General features: G+C 42.8%; 1 protein-coding gene across 1 annotated transcript in view; it reads right to left on the minus strand.

Moving 5' to 3' along the window:
• Baiap2l1 (BAI1 associated protein 2 like 1) overlaps nt 1-21226 on the minus strand; it is a 92802-nt gene that overhangs the window by 53161 nt on the left and 18415 nt on the right. Inside the window, exon 2 of the mRNA XM_021162665.1 lies at nt 5579-5654. Coding sequence (XP_021018324.1) covers nt 5579-5654 — 76 coding nt within the window. The remainder of the gene's footprint in view (nt 1-5578; nt 5655-21226) is intronic.

The following is a 21226-nucleotide window of genomic DNA, read 5'->3' on the forward strand; positions in this document are numbered from 1 at the left end:
CCCAAAGCCGGGCATGGTGGCGCACGCCTTTAATCCTTAATCCCAGCACTCGGGAGGCAGAGGCAGGCGGATTTCTGAGTTCGAGGCCAGCCTGGTCTACATAGTGAGTTCCAGGACAGCCAGGGCTACACAGAGAAACCCTGTCTCGAAAAGCCTCCCCTCCCCCCCAAAAAAAAAACACAAAAAACAAATTTTCTCCTTCCTTTTCCTACCCGCAGAAAAAAATGGTTTTACTACAACAGATGCTACGTTCTCATCATCCTAAAAAATATATTTCTGTAATCAAAAAGACTATTTTCTAATGGTGAGATGGCTCAGCAGTAAGAGTGCATCTTGCTCTTGCAGAGGACCTGAGTTTGGTTCCCAGCACCCATGCTAAGAGACTCACAGCTTCTGTAACTTAAGCTCCAGGGCAGCCAATGTCTCTAGCTTCAGTGAGCTCCCTTACCCACTCGCGCACACACATACACAATTTAAAATAACTAAATTGAAAATTAAAAACCGTTTCTCCTTCAAACCGGCCCTGAAGGTTTGAAGGAGAAGCAGCTTTTCAACAAGACCCAGCCGAAGCCACTGTGAATTTGGAGGAAAAGATCTCTACCCTTCCCTAAACTCAGACACAGAAACCAGTTTTCCTGGAGCTCGGAAGAGCACAGAAGCTTGGATTAAAATGGCTTCTGGTCCCTTCTCCTTGCCCACAGAGCAGTCAGAAGCTGCCCGGGCTGTTTTGTCCCAGTTTGTTTTTAAGTGTCTCCCTGTACGGGACATGGAACCCAAGGCTAGGTAAGTGCTTTACCAATGAATCACACCCTCAGTCTTTTTATTTTATTTTTCATTTTGAGACAGAGTCTAAGTTCTTCTAGGCTAGCCTTGATTTTGTAATCCTGCTTTTAGCCTCCCAAGTAGCTGGAATTACAAACCTATGCCACCAGGCCAAGCTAAGAAGTAGGTTATTTATTTAGTGCGTGTATGTGTCTCCATATGCTCATGAATGCATGTGTCAGAGAGAAGACAACCTTGGGTGTCATCCTCAGTAGCACGGTCCACCTCCGCCTCCTTTGAGACCGGGCCTCCCATTGGCCTGGAGCTCACTGACGAGGCTAGACTGGCTGAGCCATGAGTCCCAGTGACCTGTCTGCCTCTGGCTCCTGGGCTTGTGCCACCATGTCTGACATTTGTATATGGGAACTGAAGAGCGGAGTCAGGTCCTCACATTGAGATAGCCACTTTTCCCACTAAGCCATCTTCCCACGCCCTGTTTTTCTTAATTAAGATAAAAAATTACATGTCTGCGTATGTCTGTGTGTGAACATGACAAGTACATGCAGGTGCTCTCAGAGGCCAGAAGAGGACATTAGATCTCCTGGAGCTGGAGCTATATGCAGTTGTCTGATGGTGCTGGGAATGAAGCCCAGGTTGGTCCCCTACACAACCAGCAAGTGCTCCTAACTGCTGAGCCAGGTCTCCAGACCCTATCTGCATTTTTTTCACATGCTTAGGAAGCACTCTACCACTGAGCTACATCCCCATACCTCAAAGGTGGACCTTTAAGGGGAAGTATAGAAAAAGATCAGGATTTATCATGTATAGGTGTAGCTGAAAGTATTATAGGCCAAATTCCTGTTCCTATAATTTTACTGATTTCAACATTTACTATAGAGTTTTAAAAAATATAAATTAAGGCTTTTACTGTATCGGCATGTAAACTGAAGACATGCAATATTCTGCTATCCTGGTGTTTTATAAGACTGGAGAATTGCCGGGCGTGGTGGCGCACGCCTTTAATCCCAGCACTCCGGAGGCAGAGGCAGGCGGATTTCTGAGTTCGAGGCCAGCCTGGTCTACAAAGTGAGTGCCAGGACAGCCAGGGCTACACAGAGAAACCCTGTCTCGAAAAAACCAAAAAAAAAAATAAAAAAAAAAAGACTGGAGAATTTACAGGATACTTAACAATCGCAGACCGCATTTATATAGGCTTTTCAGGTCAGTACTTAGCTAATCTACCCAGCATTGTTAGGACGAGGGAAGGGAAGGTTATCAGCTCCGGTTGCTAAAGGGAGTGGAGCGGAGACATTTCAGGCTGTCCCCAAGGTCAGCCTGAGTGAGTCAGACACAGTGTACACATCTCCTGCTGAGGTACTTCACTTCCTCGGCTCTAAATCATGGAGCTGTAGCTGGAACTGAAGGGAAAGCAACCCCACCTAAAAACAAGTGTGCTGCCAACAAAACGTCGGCTCAGTAGATGGTGCTGGAATGAAAGGGTTAGGCTGTAAAGTATGATAAACTGAAGAGCACACTGGTGGGGGAGTTGCCTTCAGGATCACACAACAGTTACCATTTCTGGTTTACACCTACGGGAAATTGAGACTTTTGAAAAGTGACTGTTGACTTATACTTAAAACCATGTAACCTCAGTCTCTCAAAATAGCTTTGCTTTTATAATAAAGCTAAATTAACTTTAAAACTATATAAGTTATCCAGAACTAATAAAATATGAAATAGTATTTTGATAACTTTGCTCTGCTTTGTGAGAGTTTCTGTTTCTTACTGTTTAAGGAAACTTATGAATTCTATTTTAGTGATCGTTTAATCACCTCCTCAATCTAGAGTCCTCTACATATATAACTCTACTGAATAATTTTTTGCTTGTTTTTGAGACAGAGTCTCATATGTAGTCTGGCTGTCCTGGAACACACTGTGTAGACCAGGCTGGCTTGGAACTCACATAGCTCCACCTGCCTCGGGCACTCACGTGGTTGGATTAAAGGCATGTATTACGCCCCACTGATAACGTTTCTTATTGAAACACTTTCAGTGGATTCCTACTCTGCTAAAGCCTGCATGGGTCTCCCACAAGTCCATATTCCATGTGCTCATGAAATACTTTTATTAAACATGAAATGTTTTAATGAACTGCACCCCTTCAGATTTCAAGTCTGTGGCTCCTGCTTTGGCCAGTGCAGTACCAGCCAGCATGACTCGCATTGGAACCTAGTAAATGCTAGGCCATTAAATGCTGCTATAGTAAGGACCTTGATGGAGAAAGGTCACCGGAGGACAGAGTGTGTCAAGCAGAGTGAGCCCTGAGTCTGCAGAGAGCTACCTTGTCTTACAGGGGAAATTGAAGGTGGTGTCTTTTTTTTTTTTGGTTTTCCGAGACAGGGTTTCTCTGTGTATCCTTGGCTGTCCTGAACTCACTCTGTAGACCAGGCTGGTCTTGAACTCAAGAAATCCGCCTGCCTCTGCCTCCCAAGTGCTGGGATCAAAGGCGTGCACCACCACTGCCCGGCTGAAGGTGGTTCTTAAGCCATCAAGTCTGTGGGATGCTGCAGTATTTTGTGCAATGGTAGGTGCCTGTTGCCACAGTGTAACACTTAGCTAAGCTGGCATTCTCCAGTCCCACCGTCAAAGCTTCTCCCCACATTAGTGTGGTGTGCCCAAGGCTCATCTTTTCTGCTCGAAGCAGTGTCTGTCCTTATCTGTTAGCTTGAGCTCCTGCAAGGTCTCTTGCCTGCTCCAGTCTACACCAATCACTATTGCTCAGATCCCTGTGAGAATGATCTATATTTCTTTGTTAGTCATTCAAATGTAATCTGTTGATTGCACTTCTGGTTGACTTTCTCATCGCTACTCCCAAATTCTTACCAAGGGCATTACAAACATAGCTAAAATGATCAGTGGCTTTACCAAAACTATATCCAGATGGCCCGTACAAGTTCTGGGAATATTTATCAAGTACAGAACCGTCTCTAGGAGGTGGTAAAGGGGTAAGAGCCCTTAGGGGAGAAGTTATGTTAACAGGAGGCTCAGCTGCAAGCAGCTCTCTTAGTCCTTAACGGCCTCATAAAGTAGTTCAGGCTACACGGGGGAAAGTTCCACAGGTTGTAGTGATTTCCCCATGAGGACTGGAGACAGCAGTGACTTTGTGGCCCAGTGATTAAGCAATCACGGAAGGAGAGCTGCAAGGCCGGCCAGCTTCTTGCTCTCAAAGAAGGGATGGTGCCTGTGAAAGGCAAGGGCACTGTTGGGCAGAGAAACAAGATCCCAGACCTGCTATGTTTCCTGGTACCGAGAGCTGCAGGTAAAAATGCACAGCCATGTAATCTACTTTTCCAGGGACTGGAACTACCATGTTCCCCGTCACCCATAGCTTAGGGCCCAAACAGTGCACGGTCTTGCCTACGCCCTGTTTCTGGGTGGTTATCAATGTATTCTAATAGCATTCCGTTTTTTGTTTTGTTTTGTTTTTTCAAGACAGGGTTTCTCTGTGTAGCCCTGGCTGTCCTGGAACTCACTCTGTAGACCAGGCTGGCCTTGAACTCAGAAATCCTCCTGCCTCTGCCTCCCGAGTGCTGGGATTAAAGGCGTGTGCCACCAGTGCCCGGCAGCATTCAGTTCTAATAGGAGTAGCTGCTTATCAGTCTTTTCAGTGGAAACCTTTTCAAGACACCTAGCAACCTGGGTCCTGAAAGACAGGACAATGTCAACAGTTGAATTTATTTATTTTTGTTGGGGATTAAAATTAGGGCCTCATTAATACTAGACTAGTACTTGTGCAACCTGTACAATCCTGCAGGCGCACCCCAGCGAGCTGGTTGCTTGCCTGGTCTCACCCCCACCCCCTTTCCCATCTCTCTATTTCTCACCACCTTTCCACTCTTGCTGTCACTTCCCTGAGACAAGTCCTTGCTAAATTACACAAGCTAGCACAGAACTTGTGACTCCCAAATTGCTGGGATTATAGATTTATGCCACCAGGCCTGGCTTCAAATTCAGTTTCAAGGAAGCACTTATTTTAAAATGAGAATCTAAACCCAACCTTTAACATAGATGTTCTTCCACTGAGGTTAAAAATACTATTTTTCATGTTACTATGGATATGACATACCAGCAAAGTGTTATAGTGGCTCAGTTGTAATCCTGGCACTAGGAGGGTGAGAAGAGGGACTGCCTGTGTTCGAAGCCTGTGTTACAAAGTAAGATTCTACCTCAAAATAAAACAAAACATAATCTATCTAAAGGCAAGAAAGCCTACAGATAGCTAAGAGGATGATTCTCAGTAGCAGGACACCAATGTTCAAATGTTATTAGTATTTATTTTTCTGTGTAGCCCTAGCTGATCTGGATCTTACTATGTAGACCAGGCTGGACTTGAACTCACAGAAATCTACCTGCTTCTGCCTTCTGAGTGCTGGGATTAGAGGCACTTGCCATCACACCTGGTCATATTCAAATGGTTTAAGTATACATATAAATTAATTTAAGTATACATAAAAATTTGTTTGAAAATTAGAAAAGTTCATGAACATGATATAAAAGCCCAAGTTTGTATATCAGAAAGCACAACTTGAAAGTTAAAACATGCCACTTATAGTATGTTCACTGTCAGTGTGATACAAATATACTAGGACCATCCTGCACTGCTACTGTAAAAATCCTGTAGATAAATTATAAAAAAATTTCTATTTGCAGATATTTTTTAAATGCAATGTTAAGTATTAAAGATAAATAAAATATTAACTTAAAAGTTTTCATATGCGCTTTATATTAATCCATTAAGAAAAATCAAAAGACTTACCATTCACTGCTTTTTCATAATTTTTTCCTAGGTTTATTAAGTTTCGTAGTCCAGGGTTGAATTGTTCCATCACATTCTGACAAACAAACACACAAAACAAATTAATAAACAAAAGAGGGTGGGATATCAGTATTCTGTCACTGTGAGTTCTAGAATTCCTATATTGTAGAATTTATAGATAACAAAGTCTCAAATGCTTGCTTGCTTCTCTCTCTCTCTCTCTCTCTCTCTCTCTCTCTGTGTGTGTGTGTGTGTGTGTGTGTGTGTATGTAGACAAAGTCTCAGGAACCCCAAACTGGCCTGGAACTTGCTATGTATCTGAAGATGGCTTTGAACTTCTAACCCTCCTGCTTTTACTTCCCAAGTGCTGGAATAATAGGTGTGTATTTCCATGTGTGGTTCACACAATTTTGGGGATCAAACCTAGGGATTCATGTATGGTGAGACAAATCCTCAGCCCACAAAAAAAAAAAAAATGCAGACATAAAAATCCCAATGAACTGGACTGTCTGACCCAATGGAACAGGCAGCAAGGTGGACATAATTCGGCAATATTCAGTTACCCAAGGCCTGCCTAGAATCTGCTATAAATGGAGCAAGACAGAGACATTCACATCCCTCCCAGGCTCCATGGGGACTGTGAGCCTGGAGGCCAAATAACTCTCTCTGGCACAGGTAGAGTGTTCTCAGCTTAATTTAAAATTAAGGGTAATATTCTGGGTATAGAGTATTTAGAAACTTCAGGACAGTCTTGCTTTCATTGTGCCTGAACCTATACAGTACAGACCACAAGCATTATTCCCAGGGGGCTGGCTTTATGACTAAGAACACATTAACATTTGGTGATGATAGATGTCTGCCCCATGTTGGACCAGCAAGTTGCCTCCTAGTCATCAATTTAAATGGACCACTCAGGCCTCCCTACCCATTCTCCCGTGTATGTCGGATTTGTAAATGAACAAATGACAAAGGCTGGAAAGAGGCTCTCCATTAGTAACTGAGAATAGAGCTGAGTGACAACGTACAGTGATCAAGCAGTGATACAAACTACAATGAGAAAACCCACACCTTATACTTTAACCTTGCTCTTATCTTACTCCACGGAACCTTCAAACCGCACGGTTCTCTCCCTTTTCCTACCACCATTTTGACTATTCACTCAGCTTCAGTGTTAGAGAGTAACATCTGGCCCCCTCTTGTACCCACTTCTCTATTATACCCTCCTCTTTCCTTTGTGATTGACAACTTTCTGGTCAGCTAACCGTAGTCATTGTGACTGTAAATACTGGTTACTATAATTCAAAGAATGTACTTAAGATCACATTTCCTTTCTTAGTAAAGCCTTTTTGTTTTTCCTGGAATTAGTAGTTCTCTTGCCTTCTTCCCCCTTGTATCTATGTGTCTACCTTAAGTACCTTCCCACGCAGTGTCAGATCAAGCACAGCCCTACCAATTTTATTTCTCCTTTCCCCTTGCAAGGACTCTGCCCTCTCTCAGCCCCACCTAAGGCTGCCAGGCTGCTGTCCTTGCATGTTCCTAGCTGTCTGTCTGCACTCAGAGTTCTTGTTCTCACTGTCCACTTTCTTCCTTTCTGCTGGAGATTATTCTCCAAAACTGATGTAACAATGATGTATGAGTAGTGTATCCGTGCCTCCAAATGTCTGAAACTACTTACAAATGTTAAATTATTTATTATTATTGTGTATGTGCAGGAGCGAGGGAGAGGAGGGATGTGAATGCACCAACACACAGAGGACAACCTGGGTGGTGTAGTTGGTTCTCCCTGCTCTGATGTGGGCTCTGGAGACTGAGCTCGGGTCATCAGTGTCTTCTCACTGTCCTCTGGAGCTACTTTTACCTTGACATTTGTTTGCTGATTTGCTGAGCAATAGAATATACCCACCTGTCTTCCTCAGAATGTTTAAGATGCTGCTTACTGTCTTTAGCATCACGTTTGCTGAAGTCAATGGGCTTTTTGTTTTTCTGTTTGACTCTTCCGACCCCTGACCCTTTGGGCTGCTTGTGTGCATGCCAGAGGTCAATAACAGATGTCTTGTTCTGTTGTTCCTTACCTTGAGTTTTGAGACAGGGTCTCTTATTGAATTTGGAGTTTGCCAATGGAGCTAGGCTAGCTGGCCAGAGAGACCCAGGGGTGCACTGGGATGCAGGCGTTTGCAGCTGCGCTTGGGTTTTATGGCTACTGGAGATCCAAACCCAGGTACCCATGGTTGCAAGCAAGCACTTGACTGACTGAGCCATATCCCCAGCTTCAGACTCTCCCTCTTTAAAGCTTCGTTTTAGAAGCTATCTCTTTATCCCTGTGTTGTAAAATCAAACAGTGGCCCTCCTCACTGTGGCTATCTTCTCCATTTATTTTAAGAGGTCCTTGGTAGCTTCTAGCCATGTGGAAATCAGTCTGTCAGATCTGGAAACACTTGCTTTACTTTTTGTTTCTGCTTTCTTATGGCTCTCAGATGGAGGTGTTATGGTTCCTAGACTTATCTAACTTTACCTTTTTCCTTTTTTCTATTTTACCACTTGGTCTTTATGTTCTCTCTCTCTCTCTCTTTTTTTTTTTTTCGAGACAGGGTTTCTCAGTGTAGCCCTGGCTGTCCTGGAACTCAGTCTGTAGACCAGGCTGGCCTCGAACTCAGAAATCCACCTGCCTCTGCCTCCCGAGTGCTGGGATCAAAGGTGTGCGCCACCATGCCTGGCCCAACTTATTTTAAAGCTTTTGATTTTTGCTTTAAGAAAGGTAGTTCTGGCTGGCCTCAAACTCATGATCCTCCTGCCTCAGCTTTCTGAGCACTGGGATTATAGGTGTGTGTGTGTCATCCTACTTGGTGTTTTTAAGGACATACACACAACGTTTGTGTAATTTTTCTGAGTGCTTTAGTATCTAAATTCTTCCTCTTTAAAATCAGCATTCTGGGGCTGGTGAGATGGCTCAGCGGTTAAGAGCACTGACTGTTCTTCCAAAGGTCCTGAGTTCAAATCCCAGCAACCACATGGTGGCTCATAACCATCCGTAACGAAATCTGATGACCTCTTCTGGAGTGTCTGAAGACAGCCACAGTGTACTTACATATAATAAATAAATAAATAAATAAATAAATAAATAAATAAATAAATATTTTTAAAAAATCAGCATTCTGGCCTTTGACACATGTGGTGTCTTCTTCTGAGTACTCTAGAGTGTTATATTTTTAAACTATCCCTCTGATAAGGCTTTTATCCAATTTCTGGTGTTATTATTTGTTTTGTTTATTCAATTTAAAAACTATCCTATTGTTTTATGCACGTGGGTATTTTGGCTGCATGTATGTCTCTGTACCACATGTGTATCTGGTGCCCACAGAGATTAGAAGAGGGTGTTGGACCTCCACGAGCTGAAGATAGATGGTTGTGAGCTGCCATGTGGGTTCTGGGAACTGAACTCCAATCCTTAAAAGAACAGCCAGTTCTCGTAACTGCTAAGCCATCTCTCTAGCCCCTGTTTGTTTGTTTGTTTGTTTGTTTGTTTGTTTGAGACAAGGTCTCTCAAAGTAGTTCAGGGTGGCTTCAAACTCACAATCCTGTTCCAGTTTCAAGAGTGCTGGGATTATAAGTGTGCAGCTTCATGCTGACTTCTGGTGGTTATTTATTTATTTATTTAAAAGACAGGGTCTCACTATGTTACCCCAGATGGCCTACAAGTCATTATGCTCATCAGACTGCCTCTGTGCTGGGATTAAAGGCATATGCCACCATGCTCAGCCACTTCTGGTGATCTTTAAAGGGGGTTGTTGGAGGTTGGAGAGAGAGCTCAGAACAAAAATTGCTCTTACAGAGAATCCAAATCAGTTTCCAGTACCCACACTAGGCAGGTAACAACTGCAGGTAACTCCAACCCTAGGAGATCTGATGCATTCTTTTGGTCTCTGTTGGCGCTTGTGCACATGTGGTACACACACACACACACACACACACACACACACACACACACACACATACACACACACAGTTTCTCTTTTTTAACAAGTCAGTTCATATTTACAAGTAAAGCCTTTCTTGCTGCTGCAGAGCTGTGGGTGCTAGGGAGCTGCTGCTGGTGGCTGCAAGCACATTGTCTAGACAGCAAGTCCATGGGGAGCTTGACTGTGGATAGCACTCAGGGGCATTGTTTCTACAGAGACATTCCTAATTCCCAATCTCTGGGTAAAAGGGAGAGAAGAAGGGATAGGGAAGGGAGCCTGGTGGTTGAACCACCTCGCATGCATACACACTTCCATCCCAGCCCTTGGCCGTCAAGGCTAGCTTCATATTCTTTATGTAGCCTAGGAAAACCTTGGACTTCTGACCCCACTGTCTCAACCTTCCAAGTGCTGGGCTTACAGGTGCATGCCATCATGATATCCAGTTCATGTTGTGCTAGGGGTAGAACCCAAGGCTTCATGCGTGCTAGGCAAGCACTCTACCAACTGAGCTACATCTCCAGCCATCCAACCCAACGTTTCTTTAGACTTTTTTGTCAACAGATGTTTCCCCCTTATGTGAGTGTAAGCATGTGCATGACATAGAATGTGTGAGGTCAGAGGATAACTTTCAAGAGTTGTTTATGTTCTTCCACCCTAGTTCTAAGAGTCACACTCAGGGTGTCAGCTTGTACAGCAAATGCCTTTACCTGCTGAGCCACTTCACCAGCAACCATGTGCATATAAATTGTTTTCATAGCTTCTTACAAGGCCTAACCTATTTTAAATTGAAAAGGTTAAAGGGGGTTTTAAGAAGAGACTAAAAAAAAAAAAAAAAAGAAGAGACTAGAACAATAGCAGCATGTCTACAGACATGAGGGTTCATCAAAAGACTGGGGGCCAGACACTTTGGGGGAATTCTTGGCCACTTGTAGACCTTGTACTGTCTACAAGATGACGATACAAGTGATACAAGATGGATGACCTTCCAAATAGAGAGACTCTTGTGGTTTTCTTTCCCTCCTTATGAGAATATACTGACACCATGGCAATATAGAATAATACACACACACACACATCACACACAAACAGAGGCACACCCCCCCACACACACACAGTTCCTAGATGTGGCGATTCCCCTTTGCTCCCAAGGTGACATTTTCTATAATCACAGTACATTCCCAAATCCATTAAAGAGCTACTTGTACAACAAGTGTGGCTATGATCTTACTTGGATTTGATGGCGACCTTATTTGGGTTTTGGCAATTAAAGGTATTTTACCATTTTATTATGTGCTGGATTTGTTTTTTTAACTTGACACAAGCTAAGGTTACCCTAGAGGAAGAAACCTCAATTAAGAAAATGCATCCATAAGATCAGGCCTTAGTCAAGCCTCTAGGGCAGTGGTTCTCAACCTTTCCAATGCTGTGACGCATTAATACAGTTCTTCATGTTGTGGGGACCTCCAGCCACAAAATTATTTTGTAGCTACTTTACAATTGTAATTTTGCTATTGCTATGAATTGTAATGTATATATCTAATATGCAACCCCCAAAGGGGTCATGACCCACAGTTTGGGAACCACTGCTCTAAGACATTTTCTTAGCGATTGACTGAAGGTGGGCCCAGCCCATTGTAGGAGCCATGGGATGGTGGTCCTGGTTCTATAATAAGCAGTTGAGGGGCTGGAGAGATGGCTCAGCGGTTAAGAACACTGACTGCTCTTCCGAAGGTCCCGAGTTCAATTCCCAGCAACCACATGGTGGCTCACAACCATCCGTAATGAGATCTGATGCCCTCCTCTGATGTGTCTGAAGACAGCTACAGTGTACTTACATATAATAATAAATAAATCTTTAAAAAAAAAAAGAACACAGTAGAAAGCAGTTGAAAACAAGCCATAAAGAGCAAGCCAGCCAGCAGCGCTCCTCCGTGGCCTGTGTGACAGCTCCTGCCTCCAGGTTCCTATCCTAACTTCCTTCCATGATGAACAGCAATATGGAAGTGTAAACCCTTTCTTTCCCAAGTTGCTTCAGTCATGGTATTTTGTCACAGCAATCGTAACCCTAACTAGAGAAAATTATGTGTATTTGTGTTTGTGTGTGGGTTATGCACATGAGTACAGGTGCCCGTAGAGACCATCTGGTATCAGATGTGCTGACTCTGGAGTTACAGGCAGATATCATCCACTTAAACACAAGTGCTGGGAACTAAACTGGATGCTTTGTAAGAGCTTGTAACTGCTGAGCTGTCTCTCCAGCCCCAGATTTTTACCAATCTTTGTATCCCTTATTACTTTCAGAGAGAGGACTATCTGCATAAAATTTTATCTTGTATATGGATCTGCACAGCTACCAGCTCGGCCACAATACAGGATGGTCTGTCTGATCAACACAAAATCTCTGTGCCCCTTTCTAGTCATTCCTTCTCCACCTACCCTGACCACTCTGAGTCTGTTCTTTTGAGAATGTTATGTAAATGGAGTTATACAGCATGTGACCTTTTGAGAATAGTCTTTTTCACTTAGCACAGTGCCTTTAAGAGATATTCAACAAGGTAGGTCTATCAATAGCCACTCCCCGCCGGGCGTGGTGGCGCACGCCTTTAATCCCAGCACTCGGGAGGCAGAGGCAGGCGGATTTCTGAGTTCGAGGCCAGCCTGGTCTACAAACTGAGTTCCAGGACAGCCAGGGCTATACAGAGAAACCCTATCTCGAAAAACAAAAAACAAAAAAAAACAAAAAAAATAGCCACTCCCCTTTTCTGCTTGTGCTAGCCTAGCTCTGTTTAGTGGTACGGATGTATCACACTTTGCTCACCAATTTATGCGTTAAGGTTGTTATTGGTTTAGAGCCATTCCAACTAAAGCTGATATGAACAATTATGTACAGACCTGTGTATGAGCATACGTTTTTATATCTACAGAATAAATACACAGGAGTCCAATTGCTGCGTCACAGGGTAGGTGTATGTTTAACTTTATGAAATGCTGCCAGGCCTGCAGGCAAAGCAGCCGGGCCACTCTGCCATCCTCCCGCAATGTAGGCGAACTCAAGGATTCTTAAAACCTAATGATTTCGTGGAGATGTGGCTTACTTGGTAGAACATTTGTCTAGTAAGCATAAAGCCCTGGGTTCCATCTTCAGCACTACAGAAACTGGGTGTGCTGGTACAAATGTATAATCCCAGCCCTTGGGAGGCAGCGGCAGATCAGAAGTTCACAAGTTTAAGGCCATCCTTCATTATGCAGGAGCTTGAAACCAGCCTGAAGTATGGGACTGTTTCAAAACAACAAAGCCCTCATGAGAAAATGGTCACTCCCTAATTTGAAAAATAAAACTATTTTGAATGCAGCATGACTAAAGTTTCTATAATCTTATGAAGCTGGGTTTATATGGTAAAAATTAGAGGAGACCATTGCAGAGCTAATTTGTCCTATAGCATACAAGCAGTCATATAAAAACAAAACAAGTCAGGCAGTCATGGCACATGCCTTTAATCCCAGCACTCAGAGGCAGGCAGAGGCAGGCAGATTTCTGATTTCGGGGCCAGCCTGGTCTACAAAGTGAGTTCCAGGACAGCCAGAGCTATACAGAGAAACCCTGTCTCGAAAAACCAAAAAACCAAACCAAACCAAACAAAACAACAAAAACAACAACAACAACCCCCCCCAAAAAAAAACTAGATCTTGTTTAAGTATATTAGTTGTATAAATTAAGAAAAAAGCATAATTTGGTTGTGTATGCCTGGCCATGTGTATATGTATAGGCACACGTATGTGTGCATGCATGAGGAGGCCAGTGGTCAAACTCAGGTACCTTCCTTCAAGAGCTATCTATCACATTGCTCTTGAGGCTGAGTCTTTCACTGGAACCCACGGCTTGTATACTAGGCTAGGGTGGCTGCCCCACAAAGCCCATGATCCACATGTCTTGGACAGTTGGTGAATACTGGTGTTACAAACACACATGACCATGCCCAGGCTTCTACGTCAGTGCTGGGGATCAAACTCAGCTCGTCATGCTTGTGAGCAAGCACTTTTCTATGCGCTATCTCCTCTGGCCTCTTAATTTGTTTTTCTTTTAAAACAGGGTCTCATCATGTAGCCATGGCTGGCCTGGTATTCATTATGTAAACCAGGCTAGCCTTGAACTCAAAGATCTGTCTGTCTCTGCCTCCCTAGTGCTAGGATTAAAGGTGTATATCACCACATTTACCTATAATTTTATCTATCTATCTATCTATCTAAATTTATATGAGCACACTACAGTTGTCTTCAGACACACACTAGAAGAGGGCATCGGATCCCATTACAGCCACCATGTAGTTGCTGGGAATTGAACTCAGTGCTCTTAACCACTGAGCCATCTCTCCAGCGCATAATTTGTTGGTTTTAACTCTTGAAATACTTAATAACTCTAACATCTTATGATGAGCATTGAACCCCACACAAAAATCACTATCCACACACAGTCTTAGCTAAAAGGCCAAGAAATGAGAATTACTCTCAAAATAATTCATAGATTTTTAACTGAGACTTAAGGCTATACAACCAGCTTTGAAGAAAACTAAAGATCTTAGTTCTTTTGCTAGAGTTGTTCAACGTGCCATTTAGTTCTTTGATATTTAGGTTTAGCTACAGAGATGTTGGCCCCTTTCAACCATGGAAAATTCATTTCTATACTGGCTCTTGGCCATGAATCTAGTTATTTTAGCTGAAGTACAAGATATTTTTAAACTGAAGAACAAAAAAGCACCACTGCCTTTGTACCGTGAAGTCTGGAAGATGTTACAGCAGCAGGCAGCGCATACACTTGAGCTTTGAATGGGCCCTGTGTTTTAGGAAGGCAGTCATTGGGCCAAAGACCAGGGCTGTGACCAGGCTTACTAAGACCTGAGCTATAGCACTGTCTACAACTGGAGGTCATTAGCAGGAAAAATCAACTCCATTTCTAGTTTGGAGGTAAAAACAAAAGACTTAAGAATGAAATAGAAATAGATGGAAAAGATACAAATGGGCCAAGAAACACTACTTTTGTTTGAAAAAAAAAAAAAAAAGCTTAGCATGTATCGACCAGCAACTATTTGCCAATTAGTCTAAATCATCAAACCAGATTCCACTAGAATGTTTCTTTTCCAGTCTGTAAATGTGGATATCTACTGTTACAAAATAAAGTCTAGGTTAATGTATTGGCTGTATAATTCTGCTGTAGGAAATCTGATGTGAAGAGGGTTTGGTTCTATCCAAAAACAAAACAAAACATAAACAAAAAGCCAAAACCAATCAAATTAAAAAAAACCCTCAGTAGCTCTGAAGAAAGAGTGGTTGTCTATTTGAGATACATTGCGGCGTTTGCGATGTTACACATCTGTAGTCCCAGCTACCTAGGAGGTTGAGGCTGAGGAGGAGGGAAGCTCAGGAGATCAGTCTGAGCTATGCAGGCAGTTTAAGGACACCCTGAGCGACTTAGCAAGACTACATCTTAAAATAAGAAAAATTGTCAGGTGGTAGTGACACATACCTTAAATCGCAACATTCATGAGGCAGAGGCAGGCATATCTCTGAGTTCAAGGCCAACCAGGTCTGGTAAGTTTTAGGACATTCAGAGCTACACAGACAAACCGTCTTGGAGGTAGTGGTGGTGGGGTAGTTTCTAAGGCTGTTCTCTACATAACCAAGGGCAAATTGATATTTCAATACTTTGTCTTTTGCAATAAAAAATGTGAGTAATATTTACAGAAGATAATCTTTAAGTTATTTACAAGTCCCTAAATAAATGCCAAGTTCTCCAGCTTGGAATTTTACGTCATTTTACACAACCCCTTGTATGAATGGAGACAAATGTTAAGTTGTGTGTCAGGCACATCTGTGACACGAGTTAACTGAGGATTCCCGAGACAGGCTTCACCTGAAGAGACAGGCTTCACCTGAAGAGACAGGCTTCACCTGAAGAGAGCTTCGCTTCCTCCTTCCTTGAGTGGCTGGAAGCTGCCCTTCCTGTCCTAACCTTGCCAATGTTTGATTACCTCCTCAGCCTTGGGGAAAGTAGCAGAAGCAAATCTGGCAAAGAGACAACTGCTTGAGGGCCAACAGGTGGCCACCAGAGTCACTCTGTTCATGCTCGACACGGATGTGACGCACAAGCTGGCTAAGGAAACTCGGAAAACGGGGATGGGGTTTTTTGAGCATTAAGCTAGACCAGAAATGCTAATTTGGGCCAGCTTTGGTGATACGTGCCTGCAATTCCAACACTTAGGGGGCCGAGGCAGGAAGATTGAGAGCTGGAGGACAGGCTAGATCCTGTTCTCAAAAAGCAAAATAAGCCGGGCGGTGGTGGCACACTTGAGAGGCAGAGGCAGGTGGATTTCTGAGTTCGAGGCCAGCCTGGTCTACAGAGTGAGTTCCAGGACAGTCAGGGTTACACAGAGAAACCCTGTCTCGAAAAATAAAATAAAAAAAAAAAAAGGCAAAATAAACCAAACAAAAACTTTATTCAAATATGTAAACTCAAAAATCCTCCCTGATGCTAGGCTTGGTGACGCATGCCTTTATTCCCAGCATTTGGGAGGCAGAGGCAGGCAGAGTTCTGTGAGTTCCAGGGCAGCCTGGTCTACAAGTGTTCCCGGACAGCCAAGGCTGTTAGGCAGAGAAACCCTGTCTCAAAACAAAACAACAAAACAAATGAACAAACAAAACATTTTGGCTGCCCTAAATCTATGCTATGTATTATCTTATCTGTCAAATGGCATTCTATGTAATTCGTGTTGTCTGTAATCTGTAGCGCACCATCACAGGAGCAATGGAACTGCAAGTGTCGGAGACAAGGTCCATTTTGAATAACTGGGTGATTAACATCACCTCTGTGAGCCTTAGTCTGCGTTACAAATGGAAATACTGATAATTTTTATTTTCTAATAAATATGAAGGCTGAATATGATAATCTAACATTATGGAGCTCCTATTTATTGTTTTATTACATATCTATTTTTGCATTTCTGTGATCACACCCCGAACCTTAAACCTGCAAAATACTTCTGTGGCAACTTCTCCGAGTCGACTCACCGAATACTGTAACTCATCCAGGGGACACCTAACACTGTCACACTGAGATATTGCTTGTAAGGATAAATTCAGTCCATGTATGTCCATGTGGCCAAAGGAAAAGAGAAGCGTGAAGTGAACTGGATCATGCCACAAGTGTTTCTCATTTAAGTATCGTTTCAATCTATAAAGCAAAACCATCTCAGTCAGGACTAAGTGTGTGTGTATATAAAGGGGTACGACAGAGTACAAAGTCATCACAGTCCTGACTGCAGATTCCCTGTGCACTGGCACACAGTGACTTTGCATGTCACTTAAGCATGCTAATCAGACACTCTGCCCCTCAGCCCCACCCCAGCTCTTGGGAGCACTTACACACTCTTCCTAATACTTGATGCTTGGTACTCACTAAACCAATTGTAATTAATATTGCAAGAGCCGAGCTCTAAAGTATTGGTCGATCTTCAAACAGATGGCCATTCCTGTTTACTCAGGAATCTCTAGGTAACGCAGAAACAAATATATCAGCTCTCCTACCTCAAAATGCCATTATCAGGAGGAGAGAGGTCATGACCACAAAGTCTCTAGAGAAGGAGCCAGCCACAGAAAATTAAAGGTGTTCTTATCTGCTTATTCAGCTGAGAGGTTTGGGTTCTTTTATTAATTGTTTAGACTTGAAATATCTGTCAATCCTCATGGTGTTATAATCCTGGCTCTAAGTCCAACCTTTGACTTGGATCTTGTTTGATCCTAACCTCATGGTTATTAAGTTACCCCATTTTACAGATGGGGTTCAGATACTCTGAGGCAATCCATCTTAAACCTTGGGAAACAGCCAATGGGCAGCAAGAGGTCTCACTACCAACTTTTGCACCCACCCTGGTGCCTCCATAGCTTCTTCAGGTGTGTTGTGAAGCACACTGGGGACAAAATGCTTTCATGATGTCAGAGCACTGCACTATGAGAAATTAAGGAAATATCCAAGTTTGGTTTTTTGTTTTAATTTTCTTAGATTCTTACTACCCATTTTTTTGTGACTGTAGTTGACCTTCCAATAGCTTTTGAATTATATCTGATCTCTTCCTATTTTTGTTTCCCATTTAAAAAAAAAAAACAAACGAAGAACAAAAGGAGAAATGAAACAGAAGACTCTGAAGCCAGCAGGATGGCTTAGTAGGTGGAGTTGTTTGCTGCCAAGCCTGCTGACCAGAACTTGAGCTATAGAACCCACAGGGTAGAAGGAGAGAGCTGAATCCTGCAAGTTGTCCTCTAGTCTCACACATGTGCACACATGTACAGAGAAGTACACAATAGGAAGAACTCACAGTCACTTAGTCCTGACAGGAATTACTAACTAAAGGCTAGGACTGTTTCATGGGCCGGTTAGCAGAAAGCCCCTACACGACTGCAGACAAAGTCACTGTGTGCCCTAGTGACGCTGTGCCAGTGCACAGGGAATCTGTAGTCAGGACTGTGATGACTTTGTACTCTGTCGTATCCCTTTATATACACACACACTTAGTCCTGACTGAGATGGTTTTGCTTTATAGATTGAAACGATACTTAAATGAGAAACACTTGTGGCATGATCCAATTCACTTCACACTGATCTTTTCCTTCTTTATTAAAAGTTACGCTTTCTGAGACCTGGCCACATGGACATACATGGACTGAATTTATCCTTACAAACAATATCTCAGTGTGACAGTGTTAGGTGTCCCCTGGATGAGCCACAGTATTCAATGAGTCAACTCGGAGAAGTTACCACAGAAGTATTTTGCAGAAATGGTTAATATCTTCTAACAGGTGGCAAATGTAATTCTGGGTGGGTGGATGTCATGTAATCAGCTGATAGGACTTAGCAAAACTGGGGTGTCCCTGTGATTCTTGGGAACCGTGTTACTCACTCGCCACCTCCCACAACCACATAAGTCCACCTCCTAAAACATTTTGTACTCCTTTTTTTCCTTTTTTTCTTTTTTGTTTTTGAGACACAGATTCTCTTTCTGTGTACACCAGGCTGGCCTCAAACTCAGAAATCTGTCTGGTTCTGCCTTCCAAGAGCTGGGATTAAAAGCATCCCACCATTGCCTGGCTAACAGTTTGCACTTTTTAACGGACATACATACACATCATATAAAAGCATGCATTTTGTCTATCTATTTCTCCACTAAGAGAAAGTAGATTCTTACAAGCCTGTGCAACCATCAATCATGAATAATAAACTGCATTCCTCCTATATGTAGAGGTAAGAATTTATCTGAAAATAGAATGTCTGAGACACAGAGATGGGATGGATTTTATTACATACTACAAAGAAAGAGGCTGAAACAATTCATACTTCCATAACTTACTACACACAAAAAATACTATTTTACCAAACATCTTTGCCAATATTTTTGATTAGTATACCGTTTGTCTACTTGATAGGTAAAGGGCAAGACCTCTACAGAAGTACCAAAGACTGTTTCCATCTTCAGTATTAAAAGTCTATCTCTCTAGTGGCTGAGATCATAGCTCGGTAGAATGCTTGTCTTACGTGTATGAGGTTCTGTGTTTAAACCTCAGCACCCAAAACAAAAATAAGCAAAAGCAACCCCCCCACACACCCCAAGTCTACACATCTAAAATCATCTATTCAGAAGAAGAAACACAATATAAGGCAGATCCTGGTAACATTTAATGGATTTATTTATCTTTGCTTCGTATGTCTGATTTCTGTCTTTTTAGCAGCATGGTATGAGGAAGGGACACCTCAAACTGGGCCACTCCCTGTACCTGAACTACACACTCCACCTCAGCCTGGGCTCCAGGGCCTTCGAAAGCTTCAATCTCAGTGCCAAATCCATCCCTCCACGGGAATGTCAAATCCACTCCTCCACGGGAATGTTACTTGCTCTTCCCAGTTGAAGGCTCTGGCTCTGGCCACCAGGCCCACTGGGTCTCAGCTCAGCTCTCAGACACCTACTCTCTTCTTCCCACAGCCAGGGCAATGGCTGCCTCCCTCTCTCCTTGCTTTTGCTGTGTTACTGGACCGCTCTTAAGTGCTTGCTGTTACCACACATGATATTACCTATCTGTTTACTCCCCTGTCACCTTATTTGAAAGCACGTGTGAATTAAGGTCAAGGACCTGAGTTTAACCCCTACTGCACTGCCATCACTGGGAACAGGAGCAGTGCCAACCTTCAATGTCCCACAGAGAATGAAGTGGCAGTTTTGGAAGTCTGTATATTGAGATACATGTGTTCGTGCTAATATGCTGCTTGCTGTCCCTTCAGCTCCACAGATACATCTGAACACACTGCTATAGACACAATGGCCCAGTGGGCCAATTAGCCATGAAGATCAAGCATGAGGTAATGGGGCCAGTGCTTGCAACTTCATTAACTCAGAGTAAAAGCTTCACTAGAGAATCATAAAAGTTACAAGGCTCTGCCCTCTGTCTATAAGGTTTAAAAGGCTTGCAAAATCTGAAAACACCAGAGCTTTTCTTGAATTTTGCTTCCAAACCCTGTGTCCTTCCTAGATGTCATTTAAATACAGGCAATAATGTGTCTCTTAAGAAAGAGCATCTTATTAGAAACCATCCAAATGTCTATCAGCTAGTGAATATAAAAACAAAGTGTGGCATTTCCATACAATGCAATATTACTTTGCCATTAGAAGGCATCATGTAAGACACACACTCCAGTATGGATAGATTCCACCAATGTTCAATAAAGAAGCCAGCCACAAACACCACATATGGGGCTGGAGAGTCAGCTTCAAGGTTTAACATTTGTCTAGCATGGAGGCCCTGGTTTCAGTCTGCAGCACTAGAAAGAAAAAGAGGAGGAGGTGGGGACATTGCCATTGAAATAACCAGAGACAGAGACTCTATATGAAGTAAAGACAATGGGTTTTTTGTTTTGTTTTGGTTTGGTTTGGTTTGGTTTAGTTTGGTTTTGTATTTTGAGACAAGGTCTCACTACAGAGCCCAGATTGGCTTGGATCTCATTATGTTTCCCTGGATGGCCTCAAACCTGCAATTTTCTCTTAGCTTCTAGGAATTAGTGCTGGGATTACAGGTGTTCACTCTCAAGCCAGGCCAGAAAAGACCGCTCATAGAGAAAAAATACATTGTTGGTTGCCTAGAACTAGAAATTAAAACAGGAATGACAGCAAATGGGCATGAAGAGGGTGCACACTTTAAATGAGTGAACTCACATTATATAAATGATAACTCCATAAAGGCTTAAACAAAACAACACAGTAAAAAAGAAGCAAACACAAAAACCCTTTGAGGGATGGGGAGGATAGACAGCTCAGAGGGTAAAGGCACTTGCCATGAAGCCTGGTGACCTGAATTAAATTCTCTGGAACCTACATGGTAGACGGTAAGAAATGATCCCTGAGAGTCGTCCTCTGACTTCCATATATGCACCATGGCACATACAAACCCCTCAATATGTAAATATTAAAAACGAAAGAAATTGACAGCTTAAAAAATTAAAATCACTTTAACTGCTAAGGATTCACTCTACATCCTAAATGCTCTGGGTAGCAAAATGAATTTGCTTATTCCCTGGTTGTGGCTAAACAGACAGATAATCCAGCTGGTGTGTATATGTGTGTGTGTGTGTGTGTGTGTGTGTGTGTGTGTGTGTGTG

The sequence above is a fragment of the Mus caroli genome, chromosome 5, assembly GCF_900094665.2.
Source record: "Mus caroli chromosome 5, CAROLI_EIJ_v1.1, whole genome shotgun sequence".
In the NCBI taxonomy this organism is placed as follows: domain Eukaryota; kingdom Metazoa; phylum Chordata; class Mammalia; order Rodentia; family Muridae; genus Mus; species Mus caroli.